At 38.5% G+C, this 15,105-nt stretch overlaps 2 protein-coding genes across 2 annotated transcripts; both read left to right on the top strand.

The window, feature by feature from the left end:
- The first annotated feature begins 571 nt into the window (after nt 1-571).
- LOC117256898 (odorant receptor 131-2-like) lies at nt 572-7,541 on the top strand. Its single transcript, XM_033626635.2, has 3 exons — nt 572-688; nt 2,069-2,907; nt 7,472-7,541. The coding sequence occupies exons 1-3, from the start codon at nt 572-574 to the stop codon at nt 7,539-7,541; spliced, it is 1,026 nt and encodes a 341-aa protein (XP_033482526.2).
- Nucleotides 7,542-7,587: 46 nt separating this feature from the next.
- LOC117256899 (odorant receptor 131-2-like) lies at nt 7,588-10,588 on the top strand. The gene is made up of 4 exons (XM_033626636.2): nt 7,588-7,688; nt 8,380-8,518; nt 8,909-9,334; nt 10,340-10,588. Exons 1-4 carry the CDS (start codon nt 7,624-7,626, stop codon nt 10,586-10,588), a joined length of 879 nt encoding a protein of 292 aa, XP_033482527.2. The 5' UTR covers nt 7,588-7,623.
- The last annotated feature ends 4,517 nt before the right edge of the window (nt 10,589-15,105 follow it).

Genomic DNA, 15,105 nt, shown 5'->3' with positions numbered 1-15,105 from the left:
ATATTGTTTATTTTATACATATATTCTGTATCCCTATATGTAAACTTATGTACTATTTTATTTCTTAGATGCCCAGTTTTTATTTGCAATATTTTTTTATGCACATTTAATTAGCCATGTTGGAGGAAGCCTGAGATCTGACATTTTTTACCTATAAATAACCTCGCCTGAACTGTTGGCCTCACAATATGACTAAATTTCAGCCCAGTCTGGTATCTCTTCTCCAAATATTAAGCCCCAGAAAAGCTGTCATGTAAATGTTTCTATGTCCTCATTCACAAATGTGATAGACAGTTTTACTTGCTTGACAATAATAACGTAAATAATCAAAGTCTTTCTCACATCAGATCATATTCGGAGAAAACATCCTGTATGTGAGCTGATGTATGAACTGATGTGTAAGAACTTCATCAACATTTGACAAATAGTGGTGAGAGTGGGGAAAGCTTACATGCTTATTTGATCAGCTGATAGAAACAAAGTGATGGAATTAAAATAAATGATGATTCATTGTACTTAAAGGTAACTTTGATTTCTTTCTCTTTGGCTCCCTCTATTGCTGGGTTAGGTCATGCTCGTCAGAGACACCTTCACCACGGCGTTTGTGAAGAACTTTATTGTGGTTTTGGTCTGGCTTGTCCTCAGTTACATCAATGGCAGTTTGGTTGCCACCTTTTTTAGACACCAGGTTTGTTTTCACACACACACACACACACACACACACACACACAGCTGTGGGCATGTGTAATACATGAGCAATATTGAGGAATGATCGCGCTGAATAATCTGGTTACTCTGTGCATGTAAACACCTCTGACTTTTTTCTTTCTCTCCCTCTGTCCACATCACTTCTCTCACTCTCACTCCACTTTAGAGCTGATAAGATCAGTCTATCAATTGATTAGGCAACTGAAAGAAAATGAACCAGCCACTAATTTATTAAGCAGAAAAGGCTTCTTAAATATGATGTGCATATCTTTCTATTTCTATCATTTGGTGTATTTATCCTTCTTTCTTGGCATGTCCGCCATGGTAGCTGCCGAATCTGACCATAAGAAATCCAACATCTACCACTGCCCCATTTTTTTAAAAGACTTTTCCAAATTAGGGAAGCCAACAGATAGCATTTAAGCGTTTATCTGCCAAGAATATTTTTAACCAGTTACACATGCCGGTCTATGAGCTAATTTTGCTGCTGTTCTGTTTACTGCTCAGGTCGGTGGAAGTTTGCTAGCAGTGCCGCTATTCAGTGATTATTGTTTATTATGCCGTTCCATGTCGTTATTGCTGTGGAACTATTGTGCCCATTGCCAACTTGAGCTGACCTTACCTTTAATTTTCTGAAAAACTGTTCAGTGTAGTCACTTTTCTGTAAAATAATAATTTTACACGTGGTTATAGTCAAGGTCATCCTGAACAGGACTGCATTAAAAAAAAAATAGAAAAACTCAGTTATTTATTTATTTAATGTAGTTTAAAAATCAAATCAAAATCCAAGCTGCAGCTGGCTTGATCGCAGTGTTTTACACAGTGCTGCTGTTGTGCTGCGCTGCTCTCTCATGTCTGTCCATGTGCTGTCAATGTCCACTTATCATTCTGTGATGTTATCAGCTATTAATTTGATTTTCCCTGAGAGAGCAAATGATTGAGGCGTGAGAGTGTGTGTAATGTGTCAATTGTGTGAGACTCACGGTCAATGTCAGAGTTGGCAGCCTTGATTACGTGCACAACTGAAATTCCACATGCACTACCATGTATATATTGTATGCAAGTGTTAATTCAAGCCCCCTGAAATTGTGGATTTATCAAGAAAATCTCTGGCAAATAAACTGTTAATCAAAATCAGTGTAACACTGTTAGTGTTATCAAACATTTGTTTATCACACTTTATACTTCACAAGGCTCAGAAGATTCTTTCTTTGCCTTCATATCAACACAGTATGTTGATAAACAATTATTAATATAGTACCCGACTTTTCCACTTATCAGTTGACTCACCCCCTGTCTTTCCTTCTTAAACCATGAACTGTTGTTTTATCTAACTACACTCCCCTCTCTCTTCCTCCAGACTTTTTATGAAGACCCTCGCTACATCCTCTTCATCCACATGGTGATGAATGACGGCATCCAGCTGACCGTCACAATCACACTCTTTGTCCTCAGCTACATCTTCTACAAGATTAACGTCTCTTTCTGCTGCTTCTTTATCCTGGTGGCAGTCTTCACCACCAGAAACACTCCGGTCAACTTAGCCAGCATGGCCATAGAGCGCTACATTGCCATTTGCAAGCCTTTACGCCACCCCCAAATCTGCACAGTGAGAAGGACTTATATCATCATAGGGGTGATATGGTTTATATGTGTGGCTCCAGACATCACAGATCTATTTGTGACGCTAGCAACTGAGTCCATGAGTTTCTTTCATGAGTCGGTGTTCTGCTTGCGGCAGAATGTGTTTAAAGACCCAATTCTGAAATACAAAAGACAAGCCTTTGATATCATCTACTTCTCCTGTGTGTTTCTGACTCTGGTCTTCACCTATTTGAGGATCCTGTTTGCAGCCCGGGCCCTCTCTACAGAGAAGATGTCCGCCCAGAGGGCCAGGAACACCATCCTGCTCCACGGGGTCCAGCTAGCAATGTGCATGCTCTCCTACATCTCCCCCAGTGTGGAGATCATTCTACATCTAATCTTCCCTGGACGAATCCTAGAAATCAGATTTGCCAACTACCTGATTGTCTACATCCTGCCAAGGTTCCTCAGCCCAATAATCTATGGTGTGAGAGATAAAAAGTTCAGGAAGTACCTCAAGATGTACCTTCTTAGCAAGAGGTGCAGGGTCAAACTGCAGACAGTGGCACCTGTGGACAGAGATGAGATGAATAGAGTAAGAGGAATTAAATTAAGGTATTCTCTGTCTGATTAATCCAACCTTTCAATATTAAATGTTACTGTAGATTATTGTAAAGAAAATATTAGTGTATAAAAATGAGGAAAAAAATGATTAATGTATTTTATATGTGCATTTGTTACAATAAAGAAATGGAAAATACAACTGTCCTGTCAGCCTAAATAGAAAAAAATCATCATCTAATGGAGTACATTAATGATAGAAATTAAACTGTAAAATGTAAACTGTAGAAACCAGAGCAAATTATTTTAATACTATTTGTGAACTGTAAAAATCCAATGAGGATATCTTTTTTAATATAAACATAATATAGCAGTTAAAAAATCCACTTGTCAGTGCTCTCTGTGAATGTCTGTCATGTGAACAAAACTATATAATGTTGGCACAGTTTCTGAATGACCTCGAGTCTGATTTTGTATTTCTGTACTGACATTTAATCAGCCAACACTTATTTCAATACTCATATACCTATACATCACTTTACTGTAATTCATTCATCCATTTCCCGTATCCGCTTATCCTGTTAGGGGTCGCAGGAGGCTGGAGTCTATCCCAGCTGTCACTGGGCAAGAGGCAGGGTTCACCCTGGACAGGTCACCAGACTATCACAGGGCTGACACATAGAGACAGACAACCATTCACACTCACATTCACACCTACGGACAATTTAGAGTCACCAATTAACCTGCATGTCTTTGGACTGTGGGAGGAACATGCAAACTCCACACAGAGGGGCTCTTCCACCCCTGAATTCAACCCCCTGACCCCAGGTTTGAACCAGGAACCCTCTTGTAATGCTAACCACTGTACCACCATGCGGTATACTTTACTATAGTGCAGCCTTTAAAAACCAGGAAAAAACAACACTTACATTATTACGATATCCAAAATCTGAGGCAATATCTGATCTCATATCAATATATTGCACAGCCCTATATGTAGGAAGCTAATATCAGCCAATATGTTGTCCTGTCTGATTTATCAGGCTTTAGTTGTGATTTTTTGCTTAATGCAATGTCAGACCTTTAGGTAGCCGTACAATCTCTGTCCACACAGAGTACAGATATCTTATATACAGTCAGGTCCATAATTATTTGGACAATGATACAGTTGTCGTCATTTTGGCTCTGTACACCACCACAATGGGTTTTAAATGAAACAATGAATACCTGCTTAAAGTGCAGACTCTCAGCTTTCATTTAAGGCTTTTTTCAAAAATGTAGTATGAACCGTGTAGGAATTACAACCATTTCTTCACACAGTCCCCCGACTTTAAGGGCTCATAAGTATTTGGACAAACTAACATAATCATCAGTTAAACAGTCAGTTTTAATACTTGGTTGCAAATCCTTTACAGTCAATGACTGCCTGAAGTGTTGGACCCATAGACATCATCAGATGCTGGGTTTCTTCCCTGGTGATGCTCTGCCAGCCCTTTACTGCAGCCGTCTGCACTTCCTGCTTGTGTTTTGGGTGTTTTGCCCTCAGTTTTGGCTTCAGCAAGAGAAACGCATGCTCAATTGGATTCAGGTCAGATGATATGACTTGGCCATTGCAGAACATTCCACTTCTTTGCCTTAAAAATGTCTTTGGTTGCTTTTGCAATATGCTTCAGGTCAATGTCCATCTGCACTGTGAAGCATCGTCCAATGAGTTCTGAAGCATTTGGTTGAATCTGAGCAGATAATGGTGCCCCAAACACTTCAGCTTTCATCCTGCTGCTCTTGTAAGCAAGACAAGACTTCACTAGAATAAATACAGAGGGTTTATCACAAGATGCAAACCATTGGTTAGCCTTAAAAATGGAAGGCCAGATTAGAGTTTGTCAAAAACCATCTAAAAAGCCTGTACAGTTGTGGAACAGCATACTATGGACAGATAAAACAAAGATCAACTACCAGAATGATGGGAAGACAAGAGAAGGAAGAAGGGAAGGAACTGCTCATGATCCAAAGCACACCACCTCATCAGTGAAGCATGGTGGAGGTACTGTTATGTCATGGCCATGTATGGCTGCCAGTGGAACTGGTTCTCTTGTATTTATTGATGATGTGACTGCTGAGAAGAGCAGCAGGATGAAAGCTGAAGTGTTTGGGGCTACATTATCTGCTCAGATTCAACCAAATGCTTCAGAACTCATTGGACGATGCTTCACAGTGCAGTTGGACAATGACCTGAAGCATACTGCAAAAGCAACCAAAGACATTTTTAAGGCAAAGAAGTGGAATGTTCTGCAACGGCCAAGTCATATCATCTGACCTGAATCCAACTGAGCATGCGTTTCTCTTGCTGAAGCCAAAACTGAGGGCAAAACACCCAAAACACAAGCAGGAAGTGCAGACGGCTACAGTAAAGGGCTGGCAGAGCATGTCTATTACTAAAAAAAAAATAAATCAATATTCCATTTTCTAGTGTACAAATCTTAGGGAAATGTGCTGGAGACAGTGACACTCTGAGATCCTCTGCTTTACCATACAGACCCCTATGCCTCATCATTGGCTTAAAACAGACAGGCCACAAACAAAAGATGGACAAATGATGACCCATCTGCCTCCTCTGGACCTTACTGATCAACACTAACAAGGCCGAGCTCATGACTGAGTTGGATACTCAAATTGAAAACACTTCAAAATGTTTTTTCATGACTGAAACTCTTTTTCTATTTCTATTTCTACACAATATAGAATTGTCAGATCTCCTATATGTTAATAAGGAAACTAAACATACTTTAGGGATCAAGTATCTCCCAATGCTCAGTGCATAGATCCATTACATAATCTGTGACATCATGACCTTTCCCTATCCCTATGGCGAACTGATCAATACACACACACACACACACACACACACACACACACACACACACACACTCACAAACACACACTGATTCCTACTACTACTTATATATGAGACGACAGGCTGCTAAAGGAGTCAGTGATGCAACAGGTGAGAGATGGGCTCCATTATCAATGCGTTTATTGTCTGTGAATATAATAGACATCATCCTAATGTAGACATCATTATTACCACTGATGATGTTGATATTGAACAGCAATGTGATTCTTTCTTCTACGTTCTTTTAATAAGTGTGGTAACATTTTTATGTTGCACATGTTAATAAAGCTTTCTGGATATTTAAATGTTGATGTGAATCTGAATGACCTACGAGTGAATCTAGATCATGGTTTTAATGTAATGTCATATGATATTCTGGTCTAATGTCTTGATCATTTTTGTTACAGATTACAGTGGAAATATTAATAAGCTGCTGAATGAGGTAAGTTTGGATGAAATGTATAAATATTCACTCATACTGTAAAAAATTGTGTAACAGGTTTTTTATTACAGTATACCTTGTTACATATTAATCCCACAACACTACTGAGCTAATGTGTATTGGGTGTGCAGATTTTGTTATACTTCTTTAGAATGATCAATTATTTTATTATTACTGTCTCCTTTATCAAAATAAAAGCCCTGCAAAGCTATGAAACAGTCTGTAAAAACAGCATCCAGATTTCCATAGCGTTTTTGTTTGTGTGTGAGTATCTTACTTTATCAGAGAGGAAACCGCCAAACTAAAAGGTCTGTGCCACTTTAAAAGTTCTTAACACTTAACAGTGAATGCATTTTCTTTCTTTGATCTTCCTGCAGATTTCAAAACTTCCTTTTAAAGCAGTGTGAGCCATGAACTCCTGACAAAGTGTGAATGGAATATCTGTGGTTGTAGGTAAGTACAGTTTAGGATGTCTATATATTCATTATTAGAAAAAATATGTCAATATAGTTGTGCAATACAACTATACACAATACATACAATACAATACTATACAATACAACTTATTTTTAAAGAATTAAATTAAAAGGTAGATAAATGAAATTAGATAAAATGTTTGTGGCAACTAAGACCTCACAAATTAAAATGAAGACTATTCAATGACATTTAAGGACTTATATTTATAGAATTTAATTTAAGACATTTTAAGACATCCTGCTTAAACTGCCTGCTAAGGATATAAGTTGTTATACACATACATTGTACATGCATGTGCTTGTAAAAAAAACTGATGTGTGCTAACATAAATGTGCAACTTAATGTGCATTTTACAACTGTTTGCTATTTAATATCCAATAAACTCTTATCATGAAATCAAACTAGGTGTAGGACGCATGCTAAAACAATTCATGAACCAGAAAACCATCTTGCGACAGAATCACTCCAGCTGTGATAAAGTGACCTGCAACTTAAAACAAATGTAGGACCAGGGGGTAAAGTGGAGAGCCATTGCCCCTTCCCTACTTCCTACCCCCCTATTTTCAACACCCTTGCTCAAGTCACCCATGTTCCAACTTAGCACAGTTGCACTGCTATCATGTTGACAAAGTCTGTCCACAGACTGACAGACAGACATATAAACACCTAGACCACTTTTCGCCATGATGACACACACACAAACTCACAAGGTTAAAAACAGTAATAGCCGTTGTGAGGTTGTTAGAGCTGGTGATAAAATGGTTTGTATATGTAAAACATCAGATTTCATTTCTGTGTTCCTTCAGAGTGCGAGGGGGAGATGATGGTGATGCTCAACTCCACCTCCTCCGGCCATCTGGACCTGTTGATGAGTAATACCAGCTCTACACTGACAGGGGGTGCTGTGGCAATTTCTAAAGACAGCTTCTCTAATGCTCTCACCAAGAACATAGTGGCCATGCTGGTGTGGCTGGCCCTCAGTGTCATCAATGGCAGCATGGTGCACACCTTCCTACGACACAGGTAGACACATAGTTCTCCATTTCTGGTCACATTGTGTTAACACATAATGACTGATGATTTAGGTCATTGTGTGCTCGATCAAGTGCTTCACATGATTCCAACTGTGGATATAAATAGTAGGCCCTTCTATATGTGGCAGCAGAAGCAAACCGTGTATAAATAAATATATTGTTTACGCACTGCATACCGACTGACTGTGGGAAATAAATGTCTCTTCTTTGTTGCCGTATCTGTGAGACATCACACATGGAGGTGATTCGACCTTATCATGTTAAGTAATTTGCTACATAACATTACTTTAAGTCCACTTAGTTCATGAGCCCTTCCCTAATGTAGAGCTGAAACAATCTGTTGATTAATTTATTGTTGATTGGCTTATTTGTGAATTATTCAGCAAAAATGTAAGTAATTATTTAAGTAGTTTTTAAATCAAAAATACAAAAGATCCCACAGTTTCACCTTCTTCAGAGTGAGGATTTGCTGCACTACTTGCAGTTTACTATCTTCTGTTTTTACCAATGAATTTTCAAAACTTTACCATAATATTTAACCCCATTTCAGTGACTTTATTTAAGTAGTTTACAATGCATACAATGCATATTTGAAACTTCTCCAAAACATGCTGTCTATTCCAAACCAGTGTCACAGTTAGTGCCCATGTCTCTCAGCTGTTGTTTATCTGTGACTCCAGTCTCTTCTATGAGAACCCACGGTACATCATGTTCATCTACATGGTGATCAACGACGCTCTGCAGCTCAGCCTTGTAACAGCTCTCTACGTGGTCAGCTACATCTTCAGGAAGATACACGCCTCAGTCTGCTGCTTTCTGGTACATCATCAGCTTTATGACACTTACCATTTTACCCAAACTTACTTTGCAGATTTGGATTATTAATACAAAATATACCTCTAAATGTAACAGATAAATTATGCTGTATATAGAGTGATATATGAAGTAATTACAATTAGCTCCACCTTCACCAGCTGCAACATTTAGTGATGTAAGCATCAACAATTATAAATCCATTAATATAATATATATGATTTGGATATGGTCAATTCTGCATAATGAATACTTTTACTTTTATATTTTGATGATCATATTTTTGTACTTGAGTTTGATTTCAGGACTTTTGCTTTAACAGAGTATTTCTACACCGTAGTACTGCTACTTAAGTCAAAGATCTTAGTACTTCTTCCACCACTATGTTTCCCTCAGATCATGACAGCAGTCCTCACCACCCGCTCCACCCCTCTCATCCTGGCTGGCATGGCAGTGGAGCGCTACATCTCCATCTGCTTCCCCTTGCACTATGGTCAGATGTGCACCGTCCCTCGCACCCTTCTGCTCATCGGTGTCATCCTCATCCTCGCTGTCACCCCGCCCATCACCGACCTCCTCATCACTATTGTCCACAGGCCTCGGACTTATTTCCACAGCACCATTTTTTGCGACCATCCACTTCTCTTTCGCCACCAGTCCATCTACTACAAAAACTGTGTGTTTGACGGGGTGTACCTGTCCTTTGTGTCTCTGACACTGCTCTACACCTACTGTAGGATCATGCTGACAGCACGAGCCGCTTCAATGGGCCTGTCCTCAGTGAAGAGAGCCAGGAACACTGTCCTGCTTCATGGGCTGCAGGTCGGTATTTCTATTTCTGTTCAGGTGAGCTAAGAAGCAGTGCCACTGAACCAGCATCTATAGTATCAAATCCACACCTAAAGGAACACAGTCACATTTGTATATGTAAACTCAAAATGTCCACCATGAGAAAAGCCTATTGACATATAATATGGACACGTTCTAACCTAAAGCTCTTCCCTTTAAGAGGTTGAGGATTAAGAATAACCCCAGGTTATTTAACAAAATAAAATCATTGTTTTTAATGCACTTTTACACATACATACATATACATATATATACATACATATATATATATATATATATATATATATATATATATATATACACACACACACACATATACATATATATATATATATACATACATATATATATACATATATATATATATATATATATATATATATATATATATATAAAAGACAGAAAAGCTCAATTTTTTGGAGCAGACTGGCCGGCAGACACTATATGCTGCTGGTGAGTATTGTGCTTTTATCACCGTTAGCTTTGTAAACTTGAAGTTGACTGTGTAGTCAACCCTCTATTAATGTAGCAACATGTTAGCTACATACTGTTGTCAGCTAGATACTGTTGTCATAGAAACTAAAACCATGTGCAGCATGCCATTAAAAAAGCACTGCCAGAGCTTTTTATGAAGTGCTGGGATGAAGCACTCCCTAGCCCCCTGCTAGTGCTTTTCTGCTGAAGAAAAACAAAAACAAAAAAAAAAAAAAACACTATCTGGTCCCAGGCCCTTATGAATACTTTGATAGCCAAATGCGTCTCATTTGGTTTCGATTTTAAAAAGTTTCACTTAAAGTTTTGGGGGTTTTTTGTCTGTGTGGAAGGTTTTTGAAACATAAAAAATAATTTCTATGTTGTGTGAATGTTCAACTTGAAAGACCTTAGCTGAGCTGAGTGTGTGCTGTAAATGTTGTAAATGTTACATATTTATATTTCAATCAGCATAACTATCAAAATGTTTCTGTCTTTTTGCTTCAGCTGCTGCTGTGCATGCTTGCCTTTGTGGTTCCTTCCCTTCAGGCTGCTCTCATCTCCATCTTCCCTCGATTCAGTCTGGAGATTCGTTACATCTTCTTCCTGGTCGTCTACATCATCCCCCGTTTCATGAGTCCTATCATCTATGGTTTTCGTGACGAGCTGTTTAGGAAGTACTGGACCCGGTACCTGGCTTGTAGGGGCCAAAATATTGTCAGGGTCAGACCGGTGTTACTGAAGGTGAACCTGTAGGTGAAATACTTACTGTCAGTCTACACATGTACAGAGTATGATATCACTCCTTGGTTTTTTATAGCTCTGTTGCATTAATTAAATTTGCATTCAAGGCCTTCTGCACAGTGAGCATATGGCTGATGAATCCATCCAGTGTTGGAACTATTAACAGTTTCTCAGAATAAAACTCTTATTACAGTTCACAAAGTCAGCTTGTATATTTCAATCATCTCAATAAGATTAAAAGACACAGTGAAAATTCTAATATATTTGTCTCTTGTGGACTTGGTTACAACTAAACACTACTTAGGAAATTGTGTGTCTGACATTGTCAGATTTATTTATAAAGCACTTTAAACAAAGCATTATGGGAACTGTGATGTTTTTATCAGCTAAGTCATATAAGGACCATTTCACACATGTATGCTGACACAGGTGTACAGCATAGAGCAAACGTGTTGATTGGGTCCAGTTTGAAGTTATTATACTAATCAGCACAGAAGAGCCAGTGTAACATAACATACATACATGACTTGTGCGGTAAAGCTCTCAATAGGGGACACATACTTATAGTAACTTACATGTCACATAATTGATCTTTACCAAAACACTGCAGAATGGATTCCTCATTAAAGCAACATATGATCATACAGGTTAATATCTCATACATAGATGTAAATATATAAGTTCACACTGTATGGCTGCAACAAATGACACTTCCATAATCAATAACAAATTTTCTCACTTAGTTGTTGATAAAAAAAAGTGGTTTGATTTGTTTGGAAACACAGCAATGACTTGCTAAATCACAACCAGTTTTGCTGTTTGATGGTCTCTGAAAGGTGGTCTGCAGTGGTCTGAATCTCCGCAAGCACCACCTACCACTGACAAAGTCAGCTTCTCTACTATGTCACTTTAAAAACTTTGATATGATACTGAGTGAGTGTAACGTATCCGTGGTTTTCCTACACATATAATGCCAAGGGTTTTTTGGTTGTTTTTTTGCTTTAATTGGCAAAGACGGGTAACATTAGTAACTAAAGGCAGTTTGCACTTATCAGTAAATCTGAATTAATTAAACTTCATTTGAAAATAATCTCTAATCACATGAACTTTCATTTCGATAAGACAAACCACATCAAATTTATGACAATTAACTAACTATTAAGTCACATTTTGTGTATACATTCCTGACAGCAATGGCTGCTTGCAGTAATGAATGCATTCTTGTGCTGAGTATAGGTTTGCAACAGTATGACATTTTCCGATACGATAACCATCTTAGAAAATATTGCAGTTTCACGGTATCACGGTATTACAGAAAAAGAAAAGGAATGAAAATGTAAGGGCTTTTTTGGTCGAATAAACATTTTATTACAATAATTCAAAGTTGAACGCATTTTTTTAATTGGTAGTATGCGTAAAAAGATTCCCTTTTGAAAATAACTGACATAAAGTTGAGATTTTCTGTCTGCTTGCATTTTTTTGTTTTAACTATCATAGATGAGCAAATGTACACTGTCGGATAAGTCAACTTTAATATCATGGTATTATATCTTGAAACCAGCAACCCTAATTGAGTAACATTAATACCTGACTAGAAGTTTATTTTCGAATCATTAATGTTAAATTAAAGTTGAGTGAAGCCTACTTGATGTTAATATTGAAATCACAATCTAAGTTACTTTCCCAATATTGGACTTTGACATGCAGTGCAGGGTAAAGCTGCATACAACTGAAATACTCAAGTAAAAATACCCCTTTTTTTTATTTGTTACAAGAAAGTTATATTCTCTAATGCTAATAAACACATGAGCTGGATGACAAGACAAGAGGATATGAGCAGTAACGTTAATAAGTTAAACAGCCAACAGCCTCAGAAACACTTATGCTAATCTAGTTAAAGTTAGTATTCAAAGTAAATATTTACATAAACCTGGTAAAACAATGGTCCTCTAGGTCTCAGTATGTAGAGTAAATCCTTTGAACACAGTCTTCTTGGCCTCCAGTTGTGAGCAAAATGAGAAAACTCCTGTAAAACCCAACAGATATCTGTAACGTTAACGGTTGGTGCATCTCTGACATCGCCAACGGCCCGCGAACAGGGTCGTCGGCATGCCAAACGGCTGCCGAACACAGTCGCCTACAATGCCAACTTGCCGCTAATGTGACTAACGGCCGGCGAAGTCAGTCGCCCGCAATGCTAACGGAGCCGCTAACACCACTGACGGCTAACAAACAGTCATGAAATAGTAACAGCAGCAGGGAACGATGCGAACACAATTATTTACACCGTTGTTTCCGCCTCCCAGTTGCGGTGACACGATAAGACTTTTAGCAGACGAGCTTGTTTAGCATATTTATGAAATAATATGTCAGTAGCATTACCATTAGCATCAAGTGTTTCCAGCGGCGGAGTATTTACAGTTCGCGAGCACAGTAAAAAATGAGGTGGGCGGAGCCATGACGGTTTAAATAGCCCGCCTGTAAAGGGAAGTACCCACTTCTGCAAAAATGAATACATGGTGCTGTGGTCTGAAATGGTCCAAATGTATCAGTTAACAAGAACAACTCCCTCACACAACAAAACATAGAGATAAAACTCAAATTTGTGATGTCTGCTCCATAGACAGTGAATGGTGAAAAATGTTCTGGAAGACACAGAGAGCATCCAGGGAAATGTTCAGAGTGACTACAATAGAATAAAGTTCATTCTAAAAAGGTAGCCTATACAAATATCCTGTGTGTCCATGAAATAAGGCTCCCACTCATTGTCTATAAAGCAGCTTCAGACTTTATACCCTATAACATCACAAGTTTGAGACTTAGTTATCTGGTGTCTGGCTTTGAGAGAGATGTTCACAAGCATTAATTGAACTTTGCTTGGCTATGGAAACAATTATGGGAATTCTTAATTTAAGTGGTGTTCAGCGTTATTGCTGCATTCAGGAACTCCTCTCATTTCAGAGTTGGCTGGTCATTCTTCTGACTTTGGTGTGTTCATGAACTTGAAAATGTGGAAACAACATGGACGCCAATAGGAAGATGTGTTGTATTTTATTGCCCAGAGCATTTAAATAACACGTTGATATCAGTTTGCTGCATCAGTAACCTTACATTAACCAGAACAACAGAAATATCGCTGTAGCTGACCAATAGAGGGCTCCAGGGATGATGTTTTTCGGAAGGCCAACACGGAATTTAGCTTCGCCCTGGTTCCCCTGTCAAAATGCCTGTGGGATTTTTCCATAGGATTTTGGATTATTTAAAAAAATATATATATATAAGGTCTGCAGCAAACAAACATTTATGAAACATAGGCTACACATTTTGTTCAGCAAGATAAAATTCACAAATGAACACATCTTTTATTATTTTTTTAAGCTCAAAAAAACGCAATCGCCAGAGGTAAAAAGCTAACGTTAGGCTATAAACAGACATCTCTGCCACAGAGAGGCTGTAAAGCTACATTCACTGTGATGATGTTCTGTAGTCTCACTTAGCCTCTCATTAGCAAATGCCTTTTTTAAGACACATAGAAGCCTCAGAGTTCATATGTGTGGTATTTACTGATGAATTTTATGTCTTAGAACAAAATGCTAAAGTCTTGTAAGTTTGTGTTAACCACAGGCCTTATTTCAGGCATCTAACAAAAAACCCACTGACCTTGAGACGAGGAAACCAGGAGTGTAAATACGCTGGTTTTAAGACTCATTCCTGGAGCACTGTGTGTTAATAAATAACTTTTCTAGGTTCTCTATGTTTCTTTAGATGGACAGAAACTAACGGTTAAAACCACCATATGACAAATTACATGTGAACAAAAGAAAGACAATTTTTTGACAACTTTTAGGATGAGGCCTCTATCTTGTGTGAATCGCTGTGACCTGTGCCTGCTAGGGTGGCCAAGCAACAGTATTTGGACCAGCTTCTCACAATGAATAACATAGACCCATATGACTTGGCAGCCCAAGGCTGACATGTAGTATACTACCTCCATTCACATACCCAGACATTGTGAACTATAGTTTCTGGACTAAGTGTATACATTTTGGTGATGAGCATAACAGAGCAAATACCTTACAAGATGGTATCCCCGTCCTACACGGTTTGTCTTCACATTCTCTCCTAGAGTGTGGAAGCACCTGTGAAGTACAGTGCATACAGTAGAGTAAAATACAATATTATTTTAATTATATTTGGCTAGATCCTGGTATAACTAGGACAGCTATTTATTGCTGTAAAATAATTAAGGTTCCTCAAGCTCGGGTCCTCCACCAGAGGCCTGAGAAGGTTCTGTGTAGTATCTTAGCTGTTCCTAGGGCTGCACTCTTTTGGACAGAGACCTCAGATGTTGAACCTGGAATCTGCTGGAGCCAAGATCCCAGTTTGGGGGTCACAGCCCTGAGTGCTCCCATTACCACTGGGACCACTGTTGCCTTTACTCCCCACATCTTTTCAAGCTCCTCTATCAGCCCTTGGTATTTTTCCAGCTTCTCGTGTTCCTTTTAGTCCTGATGTTGCTAACATCCATC

The sequence above is a fragment of the Epinephelus lanceolatus genome, chromosome 1 (assembly GCF_041903045.1).
Source record: "Epinephelus lanceolatus isolate andai-2023 chromosome 1, ASM4190304v1, whole genome shotgun sequence".
Classification (NCBI taxonomy): Eukaryota; Metazoa; Chordata; class Actinopteri; order Perciformes; family Serranidae; genus Epinephelus; species Epinephelus lanceolatus.
The sequence above is the reverse complement of the archived record's forward strand: the minus strand, read 5'-3'. Positions and strand labels throughout refer to the sequence as shown.